A 22,149-nucleotide genomic window follows, 5' to 3' on the forward strand; every position below is an offset into this window, starting at 1 on the left:
ACGTAATCAACATCAACAGGGCATCAACATGTCCCTATTAGTAGGCCAATTTTTTTTTTAAAGAAGTGTTTTGAAACGTTCTACAGTACTAGTCTGGCGTATCTCAATTGGTAAAATATTCCAGATTTTTGGTGCATAAGAGCAAAAGGCCGCATCGCCTGTTCTTATATGCTTGATTCTAGGAACACTAAGCAAACACTAAGATTACGACTAGGGATGTAAGGGGATAAACACTCCAAAATTTACAGAGGAGCTAGATTATTCAGAACCTTGGATACAATAAAGAATATTTTAAACTTGATCCTAAAAAGCACAGGCATTACCAGTGTAACGATTCCAAAACCAGTGAAATGAGCTCTAATTTTTTTTTTTGGTTAAGATTCTTGCTGATGCATTTTGAATAAGCTTCAGCCGATTTGTATCTTTCATAGGCAGATCTGAAATGAATGAATTATGGTAGTCTAATCAGCTCAAAACAAAAATGTCTCAATGTTCTGTATCTTGAGATGTTATGAGAAATCAAACTTTTGCTGTACTGAACTACAGCAGGGGAGTCTCGGATCAAAGGGCACAACCTGAGAATAGAAGGATGTCCCTTCCGAACAGATGAGAAGGAATTTCTTTAGCCAGAGCATGATGAATCTGTGGAATTTATTGCCACAGGCGGCTATGGAGGCCAAGTATTTGGGTATATTTGAAGCAGAGGTGGATAGATTCTTTTTAAGTAAGAACGTCAAAAGTTACGGGGAGAAAGCAGGAGAATTGGGTTGTGAGGAAAAATAAATCAGCCATGATGGAATGGTGGAATAGACTTGAGGGGCAAAATGGCCTAATTCGGCTCCTTTGTCTTAAGGTCTTTTTAAAGTGGAAGTTGATAGATTCTTGAATAGTAAGTGCATCAAAGTTTATGGGGAGAAGGCAGGAGAGTGGGGTTGAGATAATGGTTGAGCAGACACAATGGGCCATCAGCCTAATTCTACACCAATATCATATGGTCTTTTGGCTTTACGGCTGGAGTCTGGCCTGGGAATGTTGCAGACTTGAGAATCTAGCCACATTTAAATAGGAAGGACAACTGTCCCAATATTTTTATTTTGCAGGAGAGTCCAGGAACACTTTTTAATTTGCTTGTTAATGGTGTTTTTTTATTGTTGTGTTCTGTGTTGTTCTGCTGAACATTGTGGGCATGCTCGGTTGGCGCTGGAATACGTGGCTACACTTGCGGACTGCCCCCAGCACAGCCCTAGGTGTACTGATTGTTAACACAAATGACACATTTCACTGTACATTTCAATGTATGTATGATAAATAAATCTGAATCTAAAGCCAGGTACATTAGGACAGTCCTGGATCATTAGAAGCACTATCCATGGAGATAACTCTCCATCCTGGTAATCTAGTGTTTAGACACGCTGAAGTCCATTCAGACCCAGCAGACTGTTCAGTAAAAAACAGATGGTGCACAGGCTTAATTCAGCTCAGAAAGCACTCTATCTGTTTGACACCTCTCCCCTCTCTCCCTCTCTACTTCCCTGTGTCTGACACACACACAGTGCTTTCGAATGTCTGAAAAAGGGCTGAAGGGCCCTGCTGATGTGACATTTTTCTAGTGAGTAATCCACCATGCTATGAAAATGCACTGTGAGTCAACCTGAGCTTCCAGCATAACCTCACTATTTATAGCCGCTGTACTAATGCTTATCTGACCTGGTGACGTTTGCTTGAAAAATCAAGTAAGAACAACACTTTGAGCTTCTGCCTCAGCCGCCCACGTCCTTCAACTGCTTGAGATTCTCTGTGGATTCTGCAGCTCCTTTGTACAGGAAGCATTTAGGAGAAAGGCATAAATGGTGTCTAGACAATGTCATGACCCCTACAAGGAAGCAGAGCTCAGGAGAACATGAGCTGGAGACCAGGCTCCAATTCAGAAAAGGGTTAGATTCCCTCTACACAGGTGCTGCCTGACTTGCTGAGTATCCCCATTGCCAACTGTCTGTTTTTGTTACCAGCGGGTGGATTGCTCAAGAAGCATGAAAACGTCGATTATAAGCTCCACTGACATGATTCCTTGCTGTCCGGAGGTGATGCTTAACGTCAGGTCATGAGCAGCAAGCTTCCAGAGCTCTTTATAGGAGCTATCCATTTATCACATCCGTGGCATGACATTCATGTCACGTAAGTTCCAAGAAATGGTCTTTTTGTACTTACTGCCTCCTTCCTCCGGAAGGATTTAATCCTCACTCTTTCCTCTGATATGACCTTGAAGAGGTCAGAGTTCAATCAGCTGTTTCCATCCCTTCCACCTTGAGAAGGTGGCTAATGTCCCATTGTTAAAGGGTATCAAGGATAAGCCAGGAAACTACAAGCTGGCCAGCCTAACATCAATAGTGAAGAAATTACCAGAGGGTATTCTGAGGGACAGGATCTACCAGCATTAGGATAGACAGAGTCTGATTATGAGGAGTCAACATGGTGTTATACATCAGAAGTCATGTTTGATAAACCTTTTTAGTATTTTTTGAAGAGCTGACCAAATGTAGATGAGAGTAGGGCAGTGAATGTTGTCTAAATGGACTTTAATAAGACTGTCAACACGATCCTGCATGGCAGGTTGGTCTGGAGGGTAGGTCCCATGGAGTCTAGGCAGAGCTGGGAGATAGGAAACACAGGGTGGTGGTTAGAAGTTGTTTCTTGGAATGGAAGCCAGTGACTAATGGTGTGCTGCAGTGGTCTGTGGTGGAACTCTTGTTATTCATTATTTAAATGATTTGGATGAAAATGCACAAGGCTTGATCAGTAAGTTTGCAGACGACGCAACGTTAGTAAATGTTGTTGATCATGAAGAAGGTTTTTGAGATTACAAGGGAATTTTGATCACTTCGGGAAGTGGGCAGAGGATTGACAAATGGAATTCAATACAGATAAGTGTGAGTTATGCACTTTGGAAAGTCAAGCCAGGGTAGGATTTATACTATGAACAGTAGGGCACTATGGAATGTAATGGAACACGGGAACTAGGAAGGCAAGTGCATAGATAATTAAAAGCAGCATCACAAGTAGTCAGCATGGTGAAAAGGCATTTAACATGCTGGCTTTCATCAGTCACGCTTTGAATATAGGATTTGGACTTTGTTGCAATTGTGTAAGTTATTGGTGAGGGCACACCAGGAGTATTATGTATAGTTTTGATCAACATTATAGGAAAATTGTGGTTAAACTGGAAAGAGTGCTGTAAAGATTTATGGGGATGTGTCAGTACTAGAGCAGTGGTCCCCAACCACCAAAGCATGTGCTACTGGGCCGCAAGGAAACAATATGATTTGGCGATATGAGTCAGCTGCACCTTTCCTCATTCCCTGTCACGCCGCTGTTGAACTTGAATGCACGCGAGTTCATTATGCGCGTGAAGTCATTACCCACGCGAGGTCATCAGTCGCCTAAATGCAGTGATACTCTTGCACCAGGGATCACTGGTTGGCCTCGGATAACTGGCCGCCTCGTGTGGCCAGCAAGAAGTGCCGTTGCTACTGGCCTGGAGCGCGGACAGATGGGCGCCACCTCTAAACCTGTTTAGCACACCGAATGTTCGTGGGGAACCCGGTGCTAAAATATTCGCAGACGACCTAATTCGGGCTCAGGGTTTCGTAAGTAGCTACCTCACTGCGATCTACTGAAAGTTATCCCTCGAACCAAACTTTTGTCAGTCGATAGGTTCTACCTACCTACAAGGGGGGCGGGCACATGCCCTGTCACACTGCTCGGTCGCTGTCTCCGGACTGCGACCACAATGGCCCCGGCACAGGGACCTCCAGCCCTTACCTTGTCCTCTCACTGGTGTGTTGCAATGATTTTATATGTTCATATGAGGAAAATAGGCGCTGTGTATTTAATATCCAAATGTTACTTAAAATGTTATGATGCTATTGACATAAGTGAGTTATAATTAACTTATCACTATATTCATGCGAGGAAAATATGCGCAGTGTGTTTAATGTTAAATTCATTAGATAAACCCTTTTAGAAACAAAATTGAGTGTATTAGCCACTTATAAATGACTTGTAGTTGACTTATCACCTATATTCCAGTCGTGATTAACACCACCCCCCCCCCCCCCCCCCCCCCACCAGTTGGCCGGACTGGTCTGCAAGAATATTGTCAATATTAAACTGGTCCACGGTGCAATAAAGGTTGGTGACCCTTGTACTAGAGGGTCTGTATTATAGGGAGAGGTTGGCCAGGCTAGACTTTATTCCTTGGAACATAAGAGAATGAGAAGCCACCTTAGAAAAGAAATTATGGGAGGAAAGATAAATTGAATGGTTACAGTCTTTTCCCTAGGATAGGGGACTCCATAACTAAGGGGCATAGGTTTAGAGTGAGAAGGGAAAGATTTAAAAAGGAATTGAGGATCAGCTTTTCACATGGAGGGTGGTGAGTATGGAATGAGCTACCAGAGGAAGAGGTTGTAGCAGTACAATAGTATCATTTAAGAAGCACTTGGACAGGAACATTAAGGAATATGGGCTGAACACAGGAAATTAGGACCAGCTGGTTAGGTACAGTGCTTGGTTGGGCAAAGGGTTTGTATCCATGTTGTATTTCTCTATGGCTCTATGATACATTTGACCTCTCTTATGCCTTATCAATTCCAGAGAGTGGTTGGACACAGTCAGTTTGTAAGAAATATTCCCCTTTTCCATTCTAAAACCTTGTTAGTTTCTATAGTTACAGAAGCTTTTTTTAATTTTAAAATTAAACTTTATGCATAAAACATATGTAGGAAAAATAGTGCATAGCTTTTTCTACACCAGTAGTATCATTGTTTGTATAAAGCACCAATGCCTCTTTGAGTAATACAGGGTTAAGGTGTTTGAGAAGATGATGCACACTGCCCAGTGGTGCAAGGAGGGCCTCAGGTAGCAGTCTCACAAAGCTACTCCGTTGGCTGCACCAAGTTGTATGCATACCTTAGCCCCTATTCTTGCCATCTGGGATATGTCATGCTGTTTGTTAAACCTGTTCCTGTGTCCATAGTGACAGGTTCAAAAAGCAGACCAAATTAGGAGTGGCTAATAGCTGGACATTACGCCATGCTTATGCCCAGGCCAAACTAATCACTGGCAAACTGCATCCAGAAAAACATCTGAGATAATAGTTTGGTAATGGCTTTGGCACTGCTGCCTCCTTCCTCCAGAAGATTTTAATCCTCACTCCTTCCTCTGACATGACTTTGAAGAGGTCATAGTTCAATCAGCTGTTTCCACCCGTTCAGCCTTGTGAAGGTGGGGCTGCTGCCTCACCGCCCCAGGGCTTGATGCCCATCTTGGGTAACATTCTCCCTGTGGCTATCCAGGCTTGCTCCAGGAGCTCTAGTTTCCTCTCATGCGATATGTCAATTAGTCACTGTAAACCACACCTATTGTAGGTTTATGGAGAAGAATAAGGTGATGGGAAAGTAGTTAATAGGGATTGCAAGAGTTAAAGTAGAAGATGTTTGTGGCATATGTCTGTATGACAAATGTCATTTTTGGTCAGTAAACTTGGTATGATTTATTGGTAGTTTATTCTACAGAGATAAAAGATGCATGAAAATCTGTATCAGGCCAACACACAAAGAGAACATAAAATAAAACAAAAATTGAAAACGAGTAATTTGCATTAAAAACATAATGTTTACTCTGACAAACAAGAGAAAATCTGCAAATGCTGGAATTCCAAGCAACACCCACACCCACACCCCCCCCCCCACCCCCCGGAGGAACTCAGCAGGCCAGGCAGCATCTATGGAAAAAAATAAAGGCAATGTTTCGGACTCTTCAGCAGGACTAGAGAAAAAAAGATAAGGGGTAGATTTAAAAGGTAGAGGGGAGAGAAATACAAGGTGATAGGTGAAACCTGAAGGAGGAGCGATGAAGTAAAGAGCTGGGATGTTAATCGGTGAAAGAGATACAGGGCTGGAGAAGGGAGGTGTTGTCAGGGCAGGTGTAGCACTTGTTCCGCTTGGAAGGATAAGTGCCAGGAGGGAGATCATATCAGTGGGGAGGGACGAATGGACAAGGGAGTCACATAGGGAGGGAGCAATTTCTGCTGAAAGCAGAAAAGTTGGGGGGAAGGGGAAGATACGCTCAGTGGTAGGATCCCATTGGAGATGCTGGAGGTTGTGGGGGACACGGAGGCAGGTGGGGTGGTAAATGAGGACAAGAGAACCCCTATCCCTGGTAGTATGCACCTTGAAGTATACATCTCATTAAAACTTGGGCCTAATCTATAATTGTTGCTGTGAGCAGTTCAGTTTTTCCATAGATATTTTGGTTATCTTTGCAGCTCCCAGTCATATTCTTAAATAGACCTGGCTAAATACCAGAGTTTTACATAAGATATCTTGGGTAATGAAAAAGTTGTTATTCTAAAAATTAACTAATCATCATGCTGACTCACATAATTTTCTTTAATTTTAGGATGTCAATGCCAGCTGCCTGTCTAAGAGGTCATGTTGATGTGGGGGCAGTACTGAATTGAACTAGTGTATATGGGCCACAAAACATCAGTCACTTGCACTTAAATACAGTAAATGTTAAAATGGGCAAACTACACACTGGTGGCAGGAGATGGGCAGAGCTTCTTTCATTTTAAGATGCAATTTACACCTTGTGCTAAATAACGTACAACAGTACAGAACTGAAACAGGCCCTTTGGCTCTTGATGTCTGTGCTGACCACAATGACAAATTAAACTAATCCCATCTGACTGCACGTGGTGCCTATCCCTCCATTCCCTGCATGTTCATATGCCTGTCAAAATGGCAATTAAATGCCACTATTGCATTTGCTTTCAACATCACCCATAGCAGTGGATTCCAGGTACTCAACAAAATAAAAATTTGCCCTGCACATCTCCTTGAAACATACCCCCTCTCACCTTAAAGCTATGCCCTCTATATCTGCTATTTTCACCATGGGAAAGACACTGTGTAACCTGTCTATGCCTCATTATAAATTTCTATAAGGTCTCCCCTCATCATCTGAGAGTCAAGAGGAAACAACCTAAGGTTAATCAAACTCTCCTCATAGCTAACAACCTGTAATCCAGGCAGCATTCTAGTGAAGGTCTTCTGTATTTTCTCCATCTTCTCCACATTCTTCCTCAAATGGTGCAACCAGAACTGCACACAATACTCCGAAGCTTTATGAATCTGCAACATCATATCGTGACTTGTAAATTCAATGTCCCAAATGCAAAATGAAATTCTCAGTGCCTATTTGAATTCTTAATGCATTTGAAAGAAGTGCAATTTCTGAGTTTATATACTGGAAATTTATTCATCCTGTCTCATATTTTACAGGGATTCAGTTCAATGATAACCAGGTAAGTGACCATGACGTTATCACTATTATATTTAAATGGATCAGCTAATTTTCAACAGCATCTCAATTTTGGCACTGAGTGAGTTCCATCCCTGTACATTAACCCGTTGTTTGCTTTGATATTGTGATGTGATGCACACTGCAGCTGTGAAATGAGAGTGTGTCACAGTGCAGGTAGAGCACCTGCCCCACAGCTACACCAATCCTGACCTCAGTTCCTACCTATGTGAAGTTTGCATACACTCCCCCTGACTGTGTGATTTCCTCCTGGTGGCACAGTTTCCTCTCCCATTCCAAAGACACGGTAGGTTAATTGTCATGTAAAATTTTTTGTAATTGTGTCAGTGGGTGGTAGAATCTGGGGGGTAGTTGAAGGGATGTGGAAGAAAATAAAATGAGATTGGTGTATGGGTGCTCGATGGATGGTGTGTACTCAGTGGGACAAGGAGCCTTTTTGTATTTACATGATTGTATTATTACATAACCAGTCATTACAAGCTGGAGGTGCACTGTCTGCTTTAAGCAGCCCACATTGAGATATTAGATATAAAGGAAATTACGCTGTTTACATACACGTAAGTCTGACCAGGGTGAGGCCCTCCATCTAAAATTAATTTTCCTTGAGGAAGCTGATAGTAAAACCTTGAATTTCTATGTTTTTAAATGCAACCGGCCTGTAAATTAACATTTTAAGTATTTATTAATGTTGCTTAAAATGCTAAATCTTTATACCTGTTATTGAATATTTTCCAAGAATTGCTCGTTTTTCTTTTCATTTCAGTTTTGCCTCTCCATTTATTTATCGAGCTTTGGAAAATCAATCTATCAGGGGCTTTGGATGGTGTATTTTTATAATACACAGGAATACCATGGCAACGTAACAGACAATGTATCACATCTGCAGGAGTTTTATATTCAGGCAATATAATGCACGAGGACTTAACTGTTGCGCTGTTATATAATCCTTTCACAGGAATTTTGGTTTCCTAGTAACGTGAATTGAAATAAGATCAGTACTTTGTGATTGTTCAGTTCACAATACACGGTCGGTGTTTATCAGAACTAAGTAAGAGCAAGAATTGTTTAAAATCCACTTCCACTTGTCTCACTTTGGTGTATTTTCTCAGAGAAGTGACTTTCTTTCACAGAACAATGTTACAAATGTCAGCCCTCTTCCCCTGTGTAATATACTCCCACACTTGGTGATACTCTTATCAATACCACCATCTACCCCAGTGCTCACACATCCTGAGTTGATGCACCTACCACTGCCACAGTGATTTAGCAATAGGTGCTGTGGGACCATTCAGCTCACAGAACCTGTTCCATTATTGTTAGTTTATGGCTGAATGGTACTATAATCCAGAGATGAAGAGACTTGTGCTGGTAATACTCTGGTACTCTAATGGAGATGGAAACTTGACAGGATTGAGACAGGAGCTCGCCTTGCAAAGATTGCTTGGATTAGGTTGTTCATAGCAAGAGGGAGGCATTTAAAGGTGAGATAATGAGAGCTCGAAGTCTGTATGTTCCTGTTAGAGTGAAGAGCAAGGCTGATAGGAGAAGGAAGCCCTGGATGTCACAGAATATTGAACCCTGGCCAGAAAAAAAGGAAGAGGCATGGATCAGATACAGGCAGCTAGGATCAACTGAATTCTTGAAGGAGTATAAGTGATGCTGAAAAAGGAAATCAGGAGGGGAAAGGGGGCATGAAATATCTTTGACAGAAAAGATTAAGGAAAATCCAAAGAGATTTTATAAGTATATTAAGGGGCAGTGAATAACAGGACCCCTCAAGGACCAAAGGAGATATCTTTGTGTGAAGCTGCAGGAGATGAGCAAGGTCCTTAATGACTATTTCTCTGTGGTTTTTACTGTGGAGGAAGATATAAGGACTTCAAAACTAGGAGAAGTAAATATGGAAGCCTTGGGGATAGTCTGCATTAAAGTGCAGGGGGTGCTGGATATCTTAAAAAGTATTAAGGTAGACAAATCTCCAGAACTTGACTAGGTATATCCAAGGTCACTGTGGGAGGCTAAAGAAGAAATTCGAGAGCCCTATTTGAGAATCATCATTAGCCATTGGCGAAGTGCTGGTAAACTGGCAAATGATGTATATTTATTTAAGAAGGATGGCAAATAAAACCCTGGAAACTATTGGCCAATAAATCTAACATCCATGATAGGTAAGTTATTAGAGAGGATTCTGAGGGATAAGATATATATACATGTGGAAAGTGCAGTTGATTAGGATGGCATAATGCATGGGAGATTATGTCTTACGAAATTTGATTTTTGACCAAGATAGTTGAGGACAGGGTGGTAGACGTGAATTATATGGATTTCAATAAAGTCTTTAAATTAACAGTGTACCTCAGGTTGCTGCTGGACCCACTGTTGTTTGTCATCTATATTAATAATCTGCATAGGACTGCACAAAGCACTGTCACTAAAATAGGTGATATAGAGACAAAGAACAAGGTTATCAAATATTACAGGGGATCTTGATCAGCTAAGGAATGACAAAAGGCATTTGACTCAGAGGTGTTGCATTTTGGAAAGTCAAATCTAGGTAGGATTTTCACTAAGAATGGCAGGGCCCTGGGGAGTGTTGTAGAATGGATGGACTTTGGAGTACAAGTACATGGTTTCCTGAAAGGGGAGTCAAAGATAGACAGGGTGGTAAAGAATGCTTTTAGCGATAGGCCTTCATAAGCCAGGGAGGGCACTGAGTATCAAAGTTGGGAAGTCATGGTGTGGTTGTACTTGATGCACTTGGAACATTGGGTTCAATTTTGGTGACCATGCTATAGGAAAGGTACTATTAAACTGGAAAGAGTATAGAAAAGATCTATAAGGTTGATACCAGAAGTTGAGATACTAAGTTATAGAGAGAGGTTGGACGAGCTAGGATCTTATTTCTTGGAGTGCAGGAGATTGCGGGCTGATCTTAGTTGTATAAGATTATGAGAGGCATAGATAGGATGAATGCACTTAGTCTTTTTCCCAGAGTTGGGGTATGAGGGACTGGAAGGCATAGGTTTAAGATGAAAGGCGAAAGATTTAAGAGGAACTTGAAAGGCAGCGTTTTTTTACACAGAGGAAGTGGTTGCTGCAGGTACAACAACAATGTTTAAAAGACAATTACATAGGTACATAGACTGAAATGTTTCAGAAGGTTATGGGTCAAATGCAAATGGGACTAGCAAGATCGGAGCATCTTGGTCAGCTTTGACCAGTTGAACCAAAGAGCCTATTTTAATGCTGCATGAATCTATAACTTCAGAACTGATACCCTTGCTCGTGTGGCAAAGGCAAACCCTCATCCTGAATATCTGATATGCTCACATCTTACTCTCTGAAGGTATCATCCCAGCACTTGTTCTTTAGTACAGGTTGAGTCTTCCTTATCTGAAATGCTTAGGGCCAGAAATGTTTTGAATTTGGGATTTTTTGGGATTTTGGAATATATAGCTTGTGATCGCCACCATTTTCGACTCTGAATTTATGTGTTATCGGTAAGCAGTCTTTGTCTTACAATTGTTCAGCACACACATGTACTGATGCAGCTATCCAGTGTGTTAGATTTTCATCAGCAGCGATCTTGGCAAAATTCATCAATAAATTTATTTTCTGCTTCATTGACAGCAGCTGCTTTATCACCATGAATCTCTAAAAAATTAATATTCTGCCTTTTTTCCTAAATTTCTGCAACCAGCCTGTTAAATATTCACATTTAACTTCAATTTTCAGTTAGTCACAATGGATCTTTGGTTTTCCATGATCAGAATACCATTAAGTCGCATATGTTCACCCTGACGCTGACGATTCCACTCTTTCAATACATGGTCGAGATCTTCATTTCTCATTTTATGCAGCGTTGTTTTTCTATTTTCCATTAACTTCAGTTCATCACATATGTGAAGTCACTTCTCAGAGCTGTCTGTGTGTGCAGAGATCTTCTCGGGGAACCATCCCAAGATTTTCCATTTGTGACGACGTCATGTCAGCATTCAAGAAAAACTCTTTCTTTTGGATTAATTCTTCTCCATATATCAATCAAATTTAAATCTTTCATCAATGATAAAGTTAATTTTGCTACTTTTGATTTTGTAACAACCTTTGTTGATCTATCTAAAACTGGGTCTAGACAAAAGTTAAAATCACCTATTAATATTTTGTCATGTGCGTCAGCCAAATTCAAAAAGGCCTCTTGTATAAATTTTACATTATTTTCATTTGGTGCATAAATATTCATAAGAGTCCATAGTTCTGAAAAAAATTGACAATGTATAATTACATATCTCCCCGCCGAATCAATTAATACATTTTGTATTTTAATTGGTAAGGTTTTATTAACCAAAATTGCAACTCCATATAACCATATAACAATCACAGCACAGAAACAGGCCATTCCGGCCCTCCTAGTCCATGCCGAACTCTTAATCTCACCTAGTCCCACCTACCCGCACTCAGCCCATAACCCTCCACTCCTTTCCTGTCCATATACCTATCCAATTTTACCTTAAATGACACAACTGAACTGGCCTCTACTACTTCTACAGGAAGCTCATTCCACACAGCTATCACTCTCTGAGTAAAGAAATACCCCCTCGTGTTTCCTTTAAACTTTTGCCCCCTAACTCTCAAATCATGTCCTCTCGTTTGAATCTCCCCTACTCTCAATGGAAACAGCCTATTCACGTCAACTCTATCTATCCCTCTCAACATTTTAAATACCTCAATCAAATCCCCCCTCAACCTTCTACGCTCCAATGAATAGAGACCTAACTTGTTCAACCTTTCTCTGTAACTTAAGTGCTGAAACCCAGGTAACATCCTAGTAAATCGTCTCTGCACTCTCTCTAATTTATTGATATCTTTCCTATAATTCGGTGACCAGAACTGTACACAATATTCCGAATTTGGCCTTACCAATGCCTTGTACAATTTTAACATTACATCCCAACTTCTGAACTCAATGCTCTGATTTATAAAGGCCAGCGTTCCAAAAGCCTTCTTCACCACCCTATCTACATGAGACTCCACCTTCAGGGAACTCCCCTCGCCTTTGAATTAAATGAAGCTGCAATAATATTTCCGACCCAATCTCTTTTTAATTTCTGATGTTCTATCTCTGTTAAGTGTGTTTCTTGTAAAAAAAAGCTATATCTATTTTCATTTTCTTAATGTATGTTAAAATTCTTTTTCTTTTCACCAGTCCATTAAGCCCATTAACATTAAAACTTTAAAAATTCAGTAAATTAGTCATTATTTTTAAAAGGGTTACTCCAATCTATAATAATACCTAATCTTTCAACTTTCATAGTACCTTGGGGAATCTTTTTAAAATTCTCCATGTTGCTATGTGTCTCCCCACCCCCCCCCCCCCAATCATCCAGGCAAAGAAAGAAAGATAGAAGGAAAATAGATTATAAAGAAAAAAGTAACAAAATACCCCCCTGCTAATGTTGTGGATAAAAAAAACACACAACATTACCCCCCTCTGTTGTACGGGTCATGGCAATCACCATGATTACACACGTGAATCCCATAGCAATCGATCCGAAGTTCCCTCAGCTCCCCTGTAACATAAAAAGTATATATATGAGAAGAAAAAAAAGTCACTACTCTCAATTAATATTTCTCAAATTTTTACCTTTCTCCCTGTATCATATAATTAAGAATATATTTAAATATTCTTTTGTCCTTAAATGTCCATCAATTCCATTCACCGTCCCTGTCTTCATCTTTAATCCATTTGACTTTTAAATCTTTGGCTGTGGTTAGCGAATATTTGGGAGTTTTTGTGCAAACTCTTCCACATCCCGATAATCAGTAAAAAATCTTCTTTTTCCGTCATCCAAAAAAATTATCAGGGTTGCCGGGTGACACATCTTAAATTCATAACCCTTTTCCCATAAAACTTCTTTCACTGGGTTAAATTCCTTCTTTCTCTTCAAAAGGCCATAACTTATATCAGGATAGAAAAGAACTGTTTTCCCTTCTATCATCAATGGCCCATTTCTCTTTCTGGCACGTTGGGCAGCCACCTTCAGGATCTTTTCTTTATCTTGATATCTTAAGCATCTTATCAAGATAGATCGTGGGTTTTGATCAACTTGAGATCTTGGTCTTAAGGCTCTGTGAGCCCTTTCAATTTCAATTAACTGAGTTCCTTCATCCATTTCCAAATTTTCCGGGATCCATTTTTGAAAAAAATTATTGGATCTTCTCCCTCTATACCTTCTTTAAGTCCAACAATCTTAATATTATTTCGTCTACTAAAATTTTCAAGCACATCCACTTTTTCCAACAACTGTTTTCTTTCTGATGTCCAGGCAGAAATGTCTTCCATTTTATTCATTCTTTCAACGATGTCTCCCGTTGTTTCTTCCAAGTCTTTAATTTTCTTATCCATTTTGTCCTGTTTTTTCATCATTTTGTCAAACATAATCTTCATATTTTTAATATCTTTTTTATTATTTTTAATGCTTTATTCATTTTATTTTTTATTCAGATTATTCATTTTATTCAAATAGACACAAAACTTATTCAAGGATAGTTTTTTTCCTATTATCAATGAATATTCAAGACAGAGTGAAAAATATGGAATATAAAGCAAGCATATTGTCAGATCATTCCCCCATGATAATGATGGATAAAGAGGAATCGATTTACAGATGGAGATTTAATTCAATATTATTAAAACATCAAGATTTTTGTGATTTTATGAAAAAGCAGATTCAGTTTTTTTTAGATACAAATTCACATTCAGTTGATTATAAATTTATATTGTGGGAAGCAATGAAGGCATATTTGAGAGGCCAGATAATAAGTTACACTTCTAAAATTAAGAAGGAATATATGGTAGAAATAGATCAATTGGAAAAAGAGATTACAAAATTAGAAAAAGAATCTCAAAGATATGACAGAAGAAAAACGAAGACAACTTGTTAACAAGAAGTTACAATATAATACACTTCAGACATATCGAACAGAAAAAGCAATTATGAGAAATAAACAGATATTATGAACTAGGTGAAAGATCACACAAGATTCTTGCTTGGCAGTTAAAAACAGACCAGACTTCCAAAACGATAAATGCAATTAGAACAACTGTAAATAAAATTACTTATAAACCTTTATAAATTAATGAAACTTTTAAGAATTTTTATTCTGAGCTGTATCAATCAGTATCACAAAATGATAATGTCGAGATAGAAAGGTTTTTGTCACAAATAACTCTTCCAAAATTGAATTCAGAAGAACAGAAGGGATTAGATTTGCCTTTCACATTAAAAGAGGTCGAAGAAGCTCTAGGATCACTTCAGAGTAATAAATCCCCAGGAGAAGATGGTTTTCCGCCCAAATTTTACAAAAAGTTTAAAGATTTACTAATTCCTCCTTTTATGGAGTTAATACACCAAGCGGAAAGAATGCATAAACTTCCAGAATCTTTTTTGACAGCTATTTTAATAGTATTGCCAAAAAAAGATAGAGATCTTTTAAAGCCAACATCATATAGACCTATTTCTTTGTTAAACACCAATTATAAAATAATAGCAAAAATTTTATCTAGTAGATTATCTAAATACTTACCAAAATTAATACATATGGATCAAACAGGATTTATCAAAAATAGACAATCGGCAGATAATGTAACCCGGTTACTTAGCATAATTCATTTGGCACAAAAGAGGGAGGAAATGAGTGTGGCAGTTGCTTTAGATGCAGAAAAAGCATTTGATAGATTGGAATGGGATTTTTTATTTAAGGTATTGAAAAAATATGGATTAGGAGTATCCTTTGTAAAATGGATTAAAACTTTAAATACTAATCCCAAAGCTAAAGTAGTGACAAATGGTCAAATTTCAACATCATTTCAGTTAACAAGGTCAACTAGACAAGGTTGTCCATTATCACCTGCTTTATTTGTGTTGGCGATAGAACCATTAGCTGAATTAATTAGAACGGACCCAGATATTAAGGGTTTCAGAGTTAACCAGGAGGAATACAAGATTAACTTATTTGCTGATGATAGATAGATAGATACTTTATTCATCCCCATGGGGAAATTCAACTTTTTTCCAATGTAGCAAAACTAATTACATACAATACTTAACTCAGTAAAAAAATATGATATGCATCTAAATCACTATCTCAAAAAGCATTAATAATAGCTTAATAATAGATGTTCTGCTTTATTTAACAAACCCATTGTATTCACTACGTAAATTATCTTCTAGATTGGAAGAATATGGGAAAATATCAGGCTACAAAATAAATTGGGATAAAAGTGAAATTCTACCTCTTACTAAAGGAGATTATAGTCAATGTCGATTAATAACTCAATTTAAATGGTATAAAATATGTAGGTATAAGAGTTGATAATGATACAAAGAATTTATATAAATTAAATTATTTACCATTATTGAAAAAAATTCAAGAAGATCTTGATAAATGGATGATGTTACCAATAACATTAGTAGGCAGAGTAAATGCTGTAAAAATGAATATATTCCCTAGATTACAATATTTATTCCAAACACTACCAATACAACTACCCCAGAAGTTTTTTCAAGAGTTAAATAAATGTGTGAGGAAGTTCCTTTGGAAAGGTAAGATGTCAAGAATATCATTGGAAAAATTGACATGGAAATTTGATCTAGGAGGGTTACAACTTCCAAACTTTAAGAATTATTATAAAGCAAATCAACTTAGATTTATTGCATCTTTTTTGATGAAGATAAGCCAGCATGGATTAGAATAGAACTAGATAAAATAGGAGAAAATATACCAGAAGATTTTATATATAAGTGGGAATCTAAATGGATACGGGAAAAGAAAGAATCTCCTATATTAAAACATTTGATTGATTTATGGGATAAGATAAATGTTGATGATGAGATAAGGAAATCTTTATTAGCAAAGAGACCTTTAACTCAAAATAAACTTATTCCTTTTACAATGGGTAACCAACTTTTATACAACTGGTTTCAAAAAGGGATTAGATATATAGGAGACTGTTTTGAAGGAGGAATATGAATGTCATTTGATCAATTAAAGAATAAATACAAAATATCAAACAACACTCTTTTTTTGTTATTTCCAATTAAAGGCTTATTTAAGAGATAAACTGGGTCAAACAATGTTATTGCCGAAACCTAATGAAATAGAAACTTTAATTCAGAAAGGAAAAATTTAAAAATTTATTTCTTTTATATATAGTTTGATTCAAAAACAGGCAATTAAACAAGGAATTCATAAGTCAAGACAAAAATGGGAAACTGACTTGAATATTAAAATTGAAGAAACAAGTTAGTCAAGACTATGTCTTGACAGTATGACAAATACAACAAACGTCCGGTTAAGATTAGTGCAATATAATTTTTTACATCGATTATATATTACACCACAAAAAAATAAATAAATTAAACCCAAATTTATCTGATCAATGCTTACGATGTAATCAAGAAATTGGTACTTTTTTACATTCTACTTGGTCTTGTTTTAAAATTCAACCTTTTTGGACAAGTATAAGAGTTTTACTGGAACAAATTATTGGAACACAACTTCCACAAAACCCAATATTATTTTTACTAGGCGATATTGAAGGGATAAAACTGAAACCCAAATTGAATAAATATCAGAAAGAATTCATAAAAATTGCATTGGCAGTAGCCAAAAAGGCTATTGCAGTTACTTGGAAATCGGATTCATACTTAAGTATAGATCGTTGGAAGAACGAAATCTTTAGCTGTATTCCACTTGAAAAAATTACTTATAATTTAAGAGATAAATATGAAACATTTCTGAAAATTTGGCACCCTTATTTACAAAAGATAGGACTAAATATATAGGTGCTCCGAAGATAAAATTACTGGTTATTTGGGGAAAGAAAGAAATATATATACTAAAGCTATTATGAACTCCATGGAGCATGTGGGAATCTTCCAATATCCAGGCATTCTTTCTTCCTTTCTTTTTTTTCTTCTCTTTTTTTCTTTCATTCTATAGGGATATGTTAGGGGGGAGGGGGGAAGGGTTGATAATTTTTTTTCTTCTGTAATCATTTGAAAACTCAATTAAAAAAAATTTTTTAAAGAAAAACTCAAAAAATTTTAAGATTTCCAAACTTTTCAGATTTTGGAATTGCAGATAAGAGGTACTCAATCTATAAATATCAATGCCTTTCTGATCTCCTGCTCAAACTTCAGGGATAACAGTCTGCAGTTTCCAACATGGTCCTGCTCACATCCTGATGACTGTTACATCTTCACTAGCACCCACTTGTCCAACATGAGCTTCTAAATTGGCATTGCCTTTATTTTAAGATGCATACCTATGTGCACAATTGTCCCCCTACATTCATCCTTTCCTCTAATCTAAACCCTCTGAGTTCTGTCTCCTCTTTCAATTCTTCTGTATTGCCAACTTTCCTTGCTCTGCCTCACAGTAGTAGCTGTGCCGTCTGCTACCAGGACCCTGAGCTCTGGAATTTCTTCCTAAAATCTCTCTGCCTCATCTCCTCTGAGACCTATCTCTGTGTCTGCCCCTCTGGCTGTCTCTCTGTATCTATCTGTATCATTGTGTCTGTCTCTGCCTCTCTTCCTCCTGTTCTTCTCTGTCTCTGTTCTTCACACACTCTCTGTATGTCTTCCCTCATACTTCTCTCTCTGTCTCCTTGTCTCTCTTTCTCTTTCATCTGTCTTACTACCTGTCTCTTTTCTTACCTGCTCAAATATCATCTGCCCTCAGTGACAACCTTTCTCAGATAATGCTGCTAAAAAATACCTTGAGATGTTTAACAAGGTTAAATGTGCAATATAACTGCAAGTGCTGTTTTCATATTGTTATTAAAAAAAAATGTTTTTACAGTTTGGCTTATCCACAGTCACCTTACCTTCCACGCAAATATAAAAGTGATTGGCCGCAAGTGTTAGTGTAGATACGACTGCTTAAGAATGTTAAAGTGGAATCCCAGACTTTTGTTCCTGAACAGGCCTTTGTGTGTCTTTATCTTTCATGGATAGAATGATTCATATTGTAAAGGCCAGATCACTGTGTGCGTGCCAGGGTGGATGAAGTGATGGCCTTTCTTTGGGTGGTCACTGTCTACATGGCTAACATACTGCATTGATATTTCAGGATCAAGAATGCATCAGAACCATTCAAGTCGCCTCGGCCTCATCCTTGCCTGGATAAAATAAAACTGGATAGGATAAAAAATCACACACAGAAAAACTTCGAGCTTGTCTCCCATGTGAAGAAAGACAGGGATCGCCTGGTTTCTTTGTGTAAGTGGCAGTACGTGACTGCTAATGAGCCAAAATGTAAAGGTGCCTTTCTGTGCAACCAAGCATCATGCAATACTGAAGAAGACGTTCTTCTTCCAGACGTGCTGCTCTGTAGGATCCAGTCCTCGTTCCTCTGTCCTTTCCTCACAGCCCTGTAAATGTCACCTTCTTGAGCACAGATGACTTTTGAAACCATCCTTCTTAACGTAAACAATATTTCCAAGACATACAGTATGATAGGTATATACCCATATTCCTCTTCACAGATGCTGCCTGACCTGCTGAGTGTTCCTGGCATTTTATCTTTTTATCCCATATCATTACTATTGTGTGACAATTACCAGTGGTATAATTATGATGATATGTTAGGAGTGTTGTGGCTACATACCCTCCAAGGATCTCATGGACAACTGCTTCTGGTGTGCGTCCTACACAGAGAACCATGGGCTCTGGGCAGTGTTTTTGTTGTAGACATTTGGGTCCAAGGTATTTTATAGAGACCCACATGATAGATTGATAAGTAAACACCCTTAGGATCTAAGGGAAAGTAGGATCTCACAGCTGCTCTCCAGCCCAGGGCCTCAGACACAACGGTTGGTTCCCATTGTTCTTCATATGTTATTGATCATGCCACCATCCCCCACCATTCCCTGACCTCAAACTCAACCTTCACTCCTTTGAACCTATTCCCCACCCCCTAACTCACCACCTCACCTCCCTCTCCGGATGCTGCACCTGACACCAGCTCCAGCTGTCGTATCTTTATCATCCCCTCTGACCTCTCCCGCTCTGATGCAGAGTGGTCTGTCCTCAGTTGAGACCTCACCTTCATCCATCTGCGACCTCGCCTCAAGTTCTGCAACCACCATTATGTGGTGCTCTTCTTCCATCACCCCCACATCTGTTTCCATGGTAAAGAATCCCTACTGCCACTGATGATCCTTTCTCATGCCTCAAACTCTCCTCTTGGTCTTCGACAATCCCTTCTGGCCTTTTGCACATTCTAGACCTTTTCATTCCCTCAGTCCAACTGAAGGGTCTTGGCCTCAAATGGCAGCTGTTGCATTTCCCTCCATGGATGCTGCCTGACCTACTGAATTCCTCCAGCATCTCATTGGTTGCTCCAGATTCCAGCATTTTCGTGTCTTGAAAGTGGGAAATTAAATAAAGTACTGCCTCAGGGACTGAAGTAAAGGCCAACTGGGGTGTTAGTGGTTGGAGAGCTGTGTGTGCAATGGGGATCTACAGACCTCACTATCAGGTCCATTGGTTGTCAAGCTCTGAGGGGTGATCAATAAGTTTGTGGCCTAAGGTAGAAGGAGATGAGTTATACAGCTCTCATTACATGCACATGCAGTTCAACTCTGAGTGATTATGTAGAACGTTTGAAGTTAGTAACTCATCAGGGGTGATTGATAAGTTCGTTCATGGCCTAAGGTAGAGGGAGATGAGTTACTAACTTTAAACTTTCTGCATAATCACTCAAAGAGTTGAACTGCATGTTCATGTAACGAGAGCTGTATAACTCATCTCCTACCTTAGGCCACAAACTTATCAATCACCCATCTATGGACACTTTCTGGAGGTCCAAGATTCGTATGCTGCACGACTGCTGGACTAAGTAGGAGGGGACTATGAAAAATAAATGTGCTAGGTTTTTTAAAAATTGACTCCTTCTACCTTAGGCCACGAACTTATCAATCACCCCTCATATATGTTACTGGCCTGGACAGATGTAGGGGCTGTGATTAATTAATTGGTGTGGTCAATAATTACAACAGGAGTTCTAAGCTGAAGGAAGGTATCAGTGGACTGGCTTGGTGGATGTAAATGTCATCAGTTCAGTGAAGTATGAGTTAATGGACAAGGGACAGGCAAACTAAATGGTAGGATAGTAAAATAAATTGTAGAGGAACAGAGGGACTGTGGCAAGTTGGTCTACTGATCCCTGAAAGTTGTAAAATGGTTAGATAAAGTGATATACGGGATATTTGCCTTTATTGGATGACACATAGAACAGCAACGTTATGTTGGAATTTGTAAGGTCACAATTGAAGCACTGTGTGCAGTTCTGATGACCACACCATGGGAAGAATGTGATGTATTAAAGGTGCTGCAGAGGGGAGTTACCAGGATGTCTCCAGGGCTGGAGTTGCAAAAGTTGGCTGGAATTATTTGTTTATGAGTAAAGGAGTCTGAGTGGGGAACTAATTGAGAGGTTGTTAACCAGGGCCACAGATGTACAGTCATTCAGAGGAGTTAAGGTAATAGTTCTTTCACCCAAGGAGTAGTTGAGTTCTAGAATAGACCATAAACCCTCATGGTATTTGAAAGGTACCTGGATGAGGACTTGCAAAGCTGTGAACTATAAGACTACAGATCAAGAGCTGGGAAATGGGAGCATCAAAATTGATGCATTTTGTCTGTATTGAGCATAATGGATCAGGTGGCTTCCTTCACAGTCTCATCTCCATGTTTCTGAAGCCCTACAGTATGAGGGAAAACAGAACCATGGATGATTTCTGTACTGAGGAGGAGATGTCAAATTGTGACTTCCCCTGATATCTGGACAAAGTAAGGCTTGGCTTTATCTCATTTCCCTCCAACTTAGAAATGTGGTGGAAGACTCTGCATGTGGCAGCTCCCTGGCTGATGGGAACTTTCTCATCATTTTCCCACTTGTGGATGGAAGGACGCACATCAACTCCATCCCACAGAGCAGGATTCCAGAAGCTAATGGCTTTATTTATTGGGAAGTAAATGTGGAATTCCAGCTTTTCCAAGTTCAAGGCACTAATTTGGGGTTCAATGATAATAATAATGCCTTTGGGAATTCATATTGTACTTTGAATAGATCACTGTGAGAGGAATGGAAATACTGATTTCATTTTATCTCTAGAATGTAATAAATACACCAGTTGTAACATATAATTATTGACTGACTCACCAGACTTTACAATGAACTATACAATACAGAAGGCCTTTCAGCCTATAATCTATGCTGACCATGCCAATCCAATTAATACCATCTTCTGCACAGACAGAGAATCCCTCTATGCCTCTTAAACATTGCTATCATATCTGCTACCACCACCTCTTTTGGTGGTGTACCTACCACTCTGTGTATTAAAAACTTGCCTCATAAACCCTTTAAACTTTTCCCTCGCATATGAAAGCTGTTTCCACCCTGGGAATAAGACTCAGACCATCAACTTTCTCTATGCCACAAGATATTCCTCCAGGAGTTTGAGATCTCTCCCCAAGAGGCTGCAGAGGCTCCGTTGCTGAGTCTATTTATGAGAGTGATCAATTGTGTATTAAGACAGAGCTTTAGTTCAGGAGAGTAGCACTGAGGTAAGAGATTGGTCATGATCTTGAATGGTAGAGTGGGGATGAAGAGATGATTGTCCTCTTCCCACTTCTGTTTCTTTCTCATCATAGTGCAGGACAGAATATTCGTATTCAATGTGGTTGAATAATGGCC

General features: G+C 38.9%; 1 protein-coding gene across 2 annotated transcripts in view; it reads left to right on the forward strand.

Moving 5' to 3' along the window:
- Window positions 1-22,149, forward strand: part of LOC140740031 (E3 ubiquitin/ISG15 ligase TRIM25-like) — a 35,796-nt gene that overhangs the window by 10,854 nt on the left and 2,793 nt on the right. For both annotated transcript variants that reach the window (XM_073068840.1, XM_073068841.1), the window contains exons 4-5: window positions 7,344-7,366; window positions 18,517-18,665. In XM_073068840.1, the coding sequence (XP_072924941.1) occupies window positions 7,344-7,366; window positions 18,517-18,665 (172 nt within the window). The remainder of the gene's footprint in view (window positions 1-7,343; window positions 7,367-18,516; window positions 18,666-22,149) is intronic.

Source organism: Hemitrygon akajei, chromosome 16, assembly GCF_048418815.1.
Source record: "Hemitrygon akajei chromosome 16, sHemAka1.3, whole genome shotgun sequence".
Classification (NCBI taxonomy): domain Eukaryota; kingdom Metazoa; phylum Chordata; class Chondrichthyes; order Myliobatiformes; family Dasyatidae; genus Hemitrygon; species Hemitrygon akajei.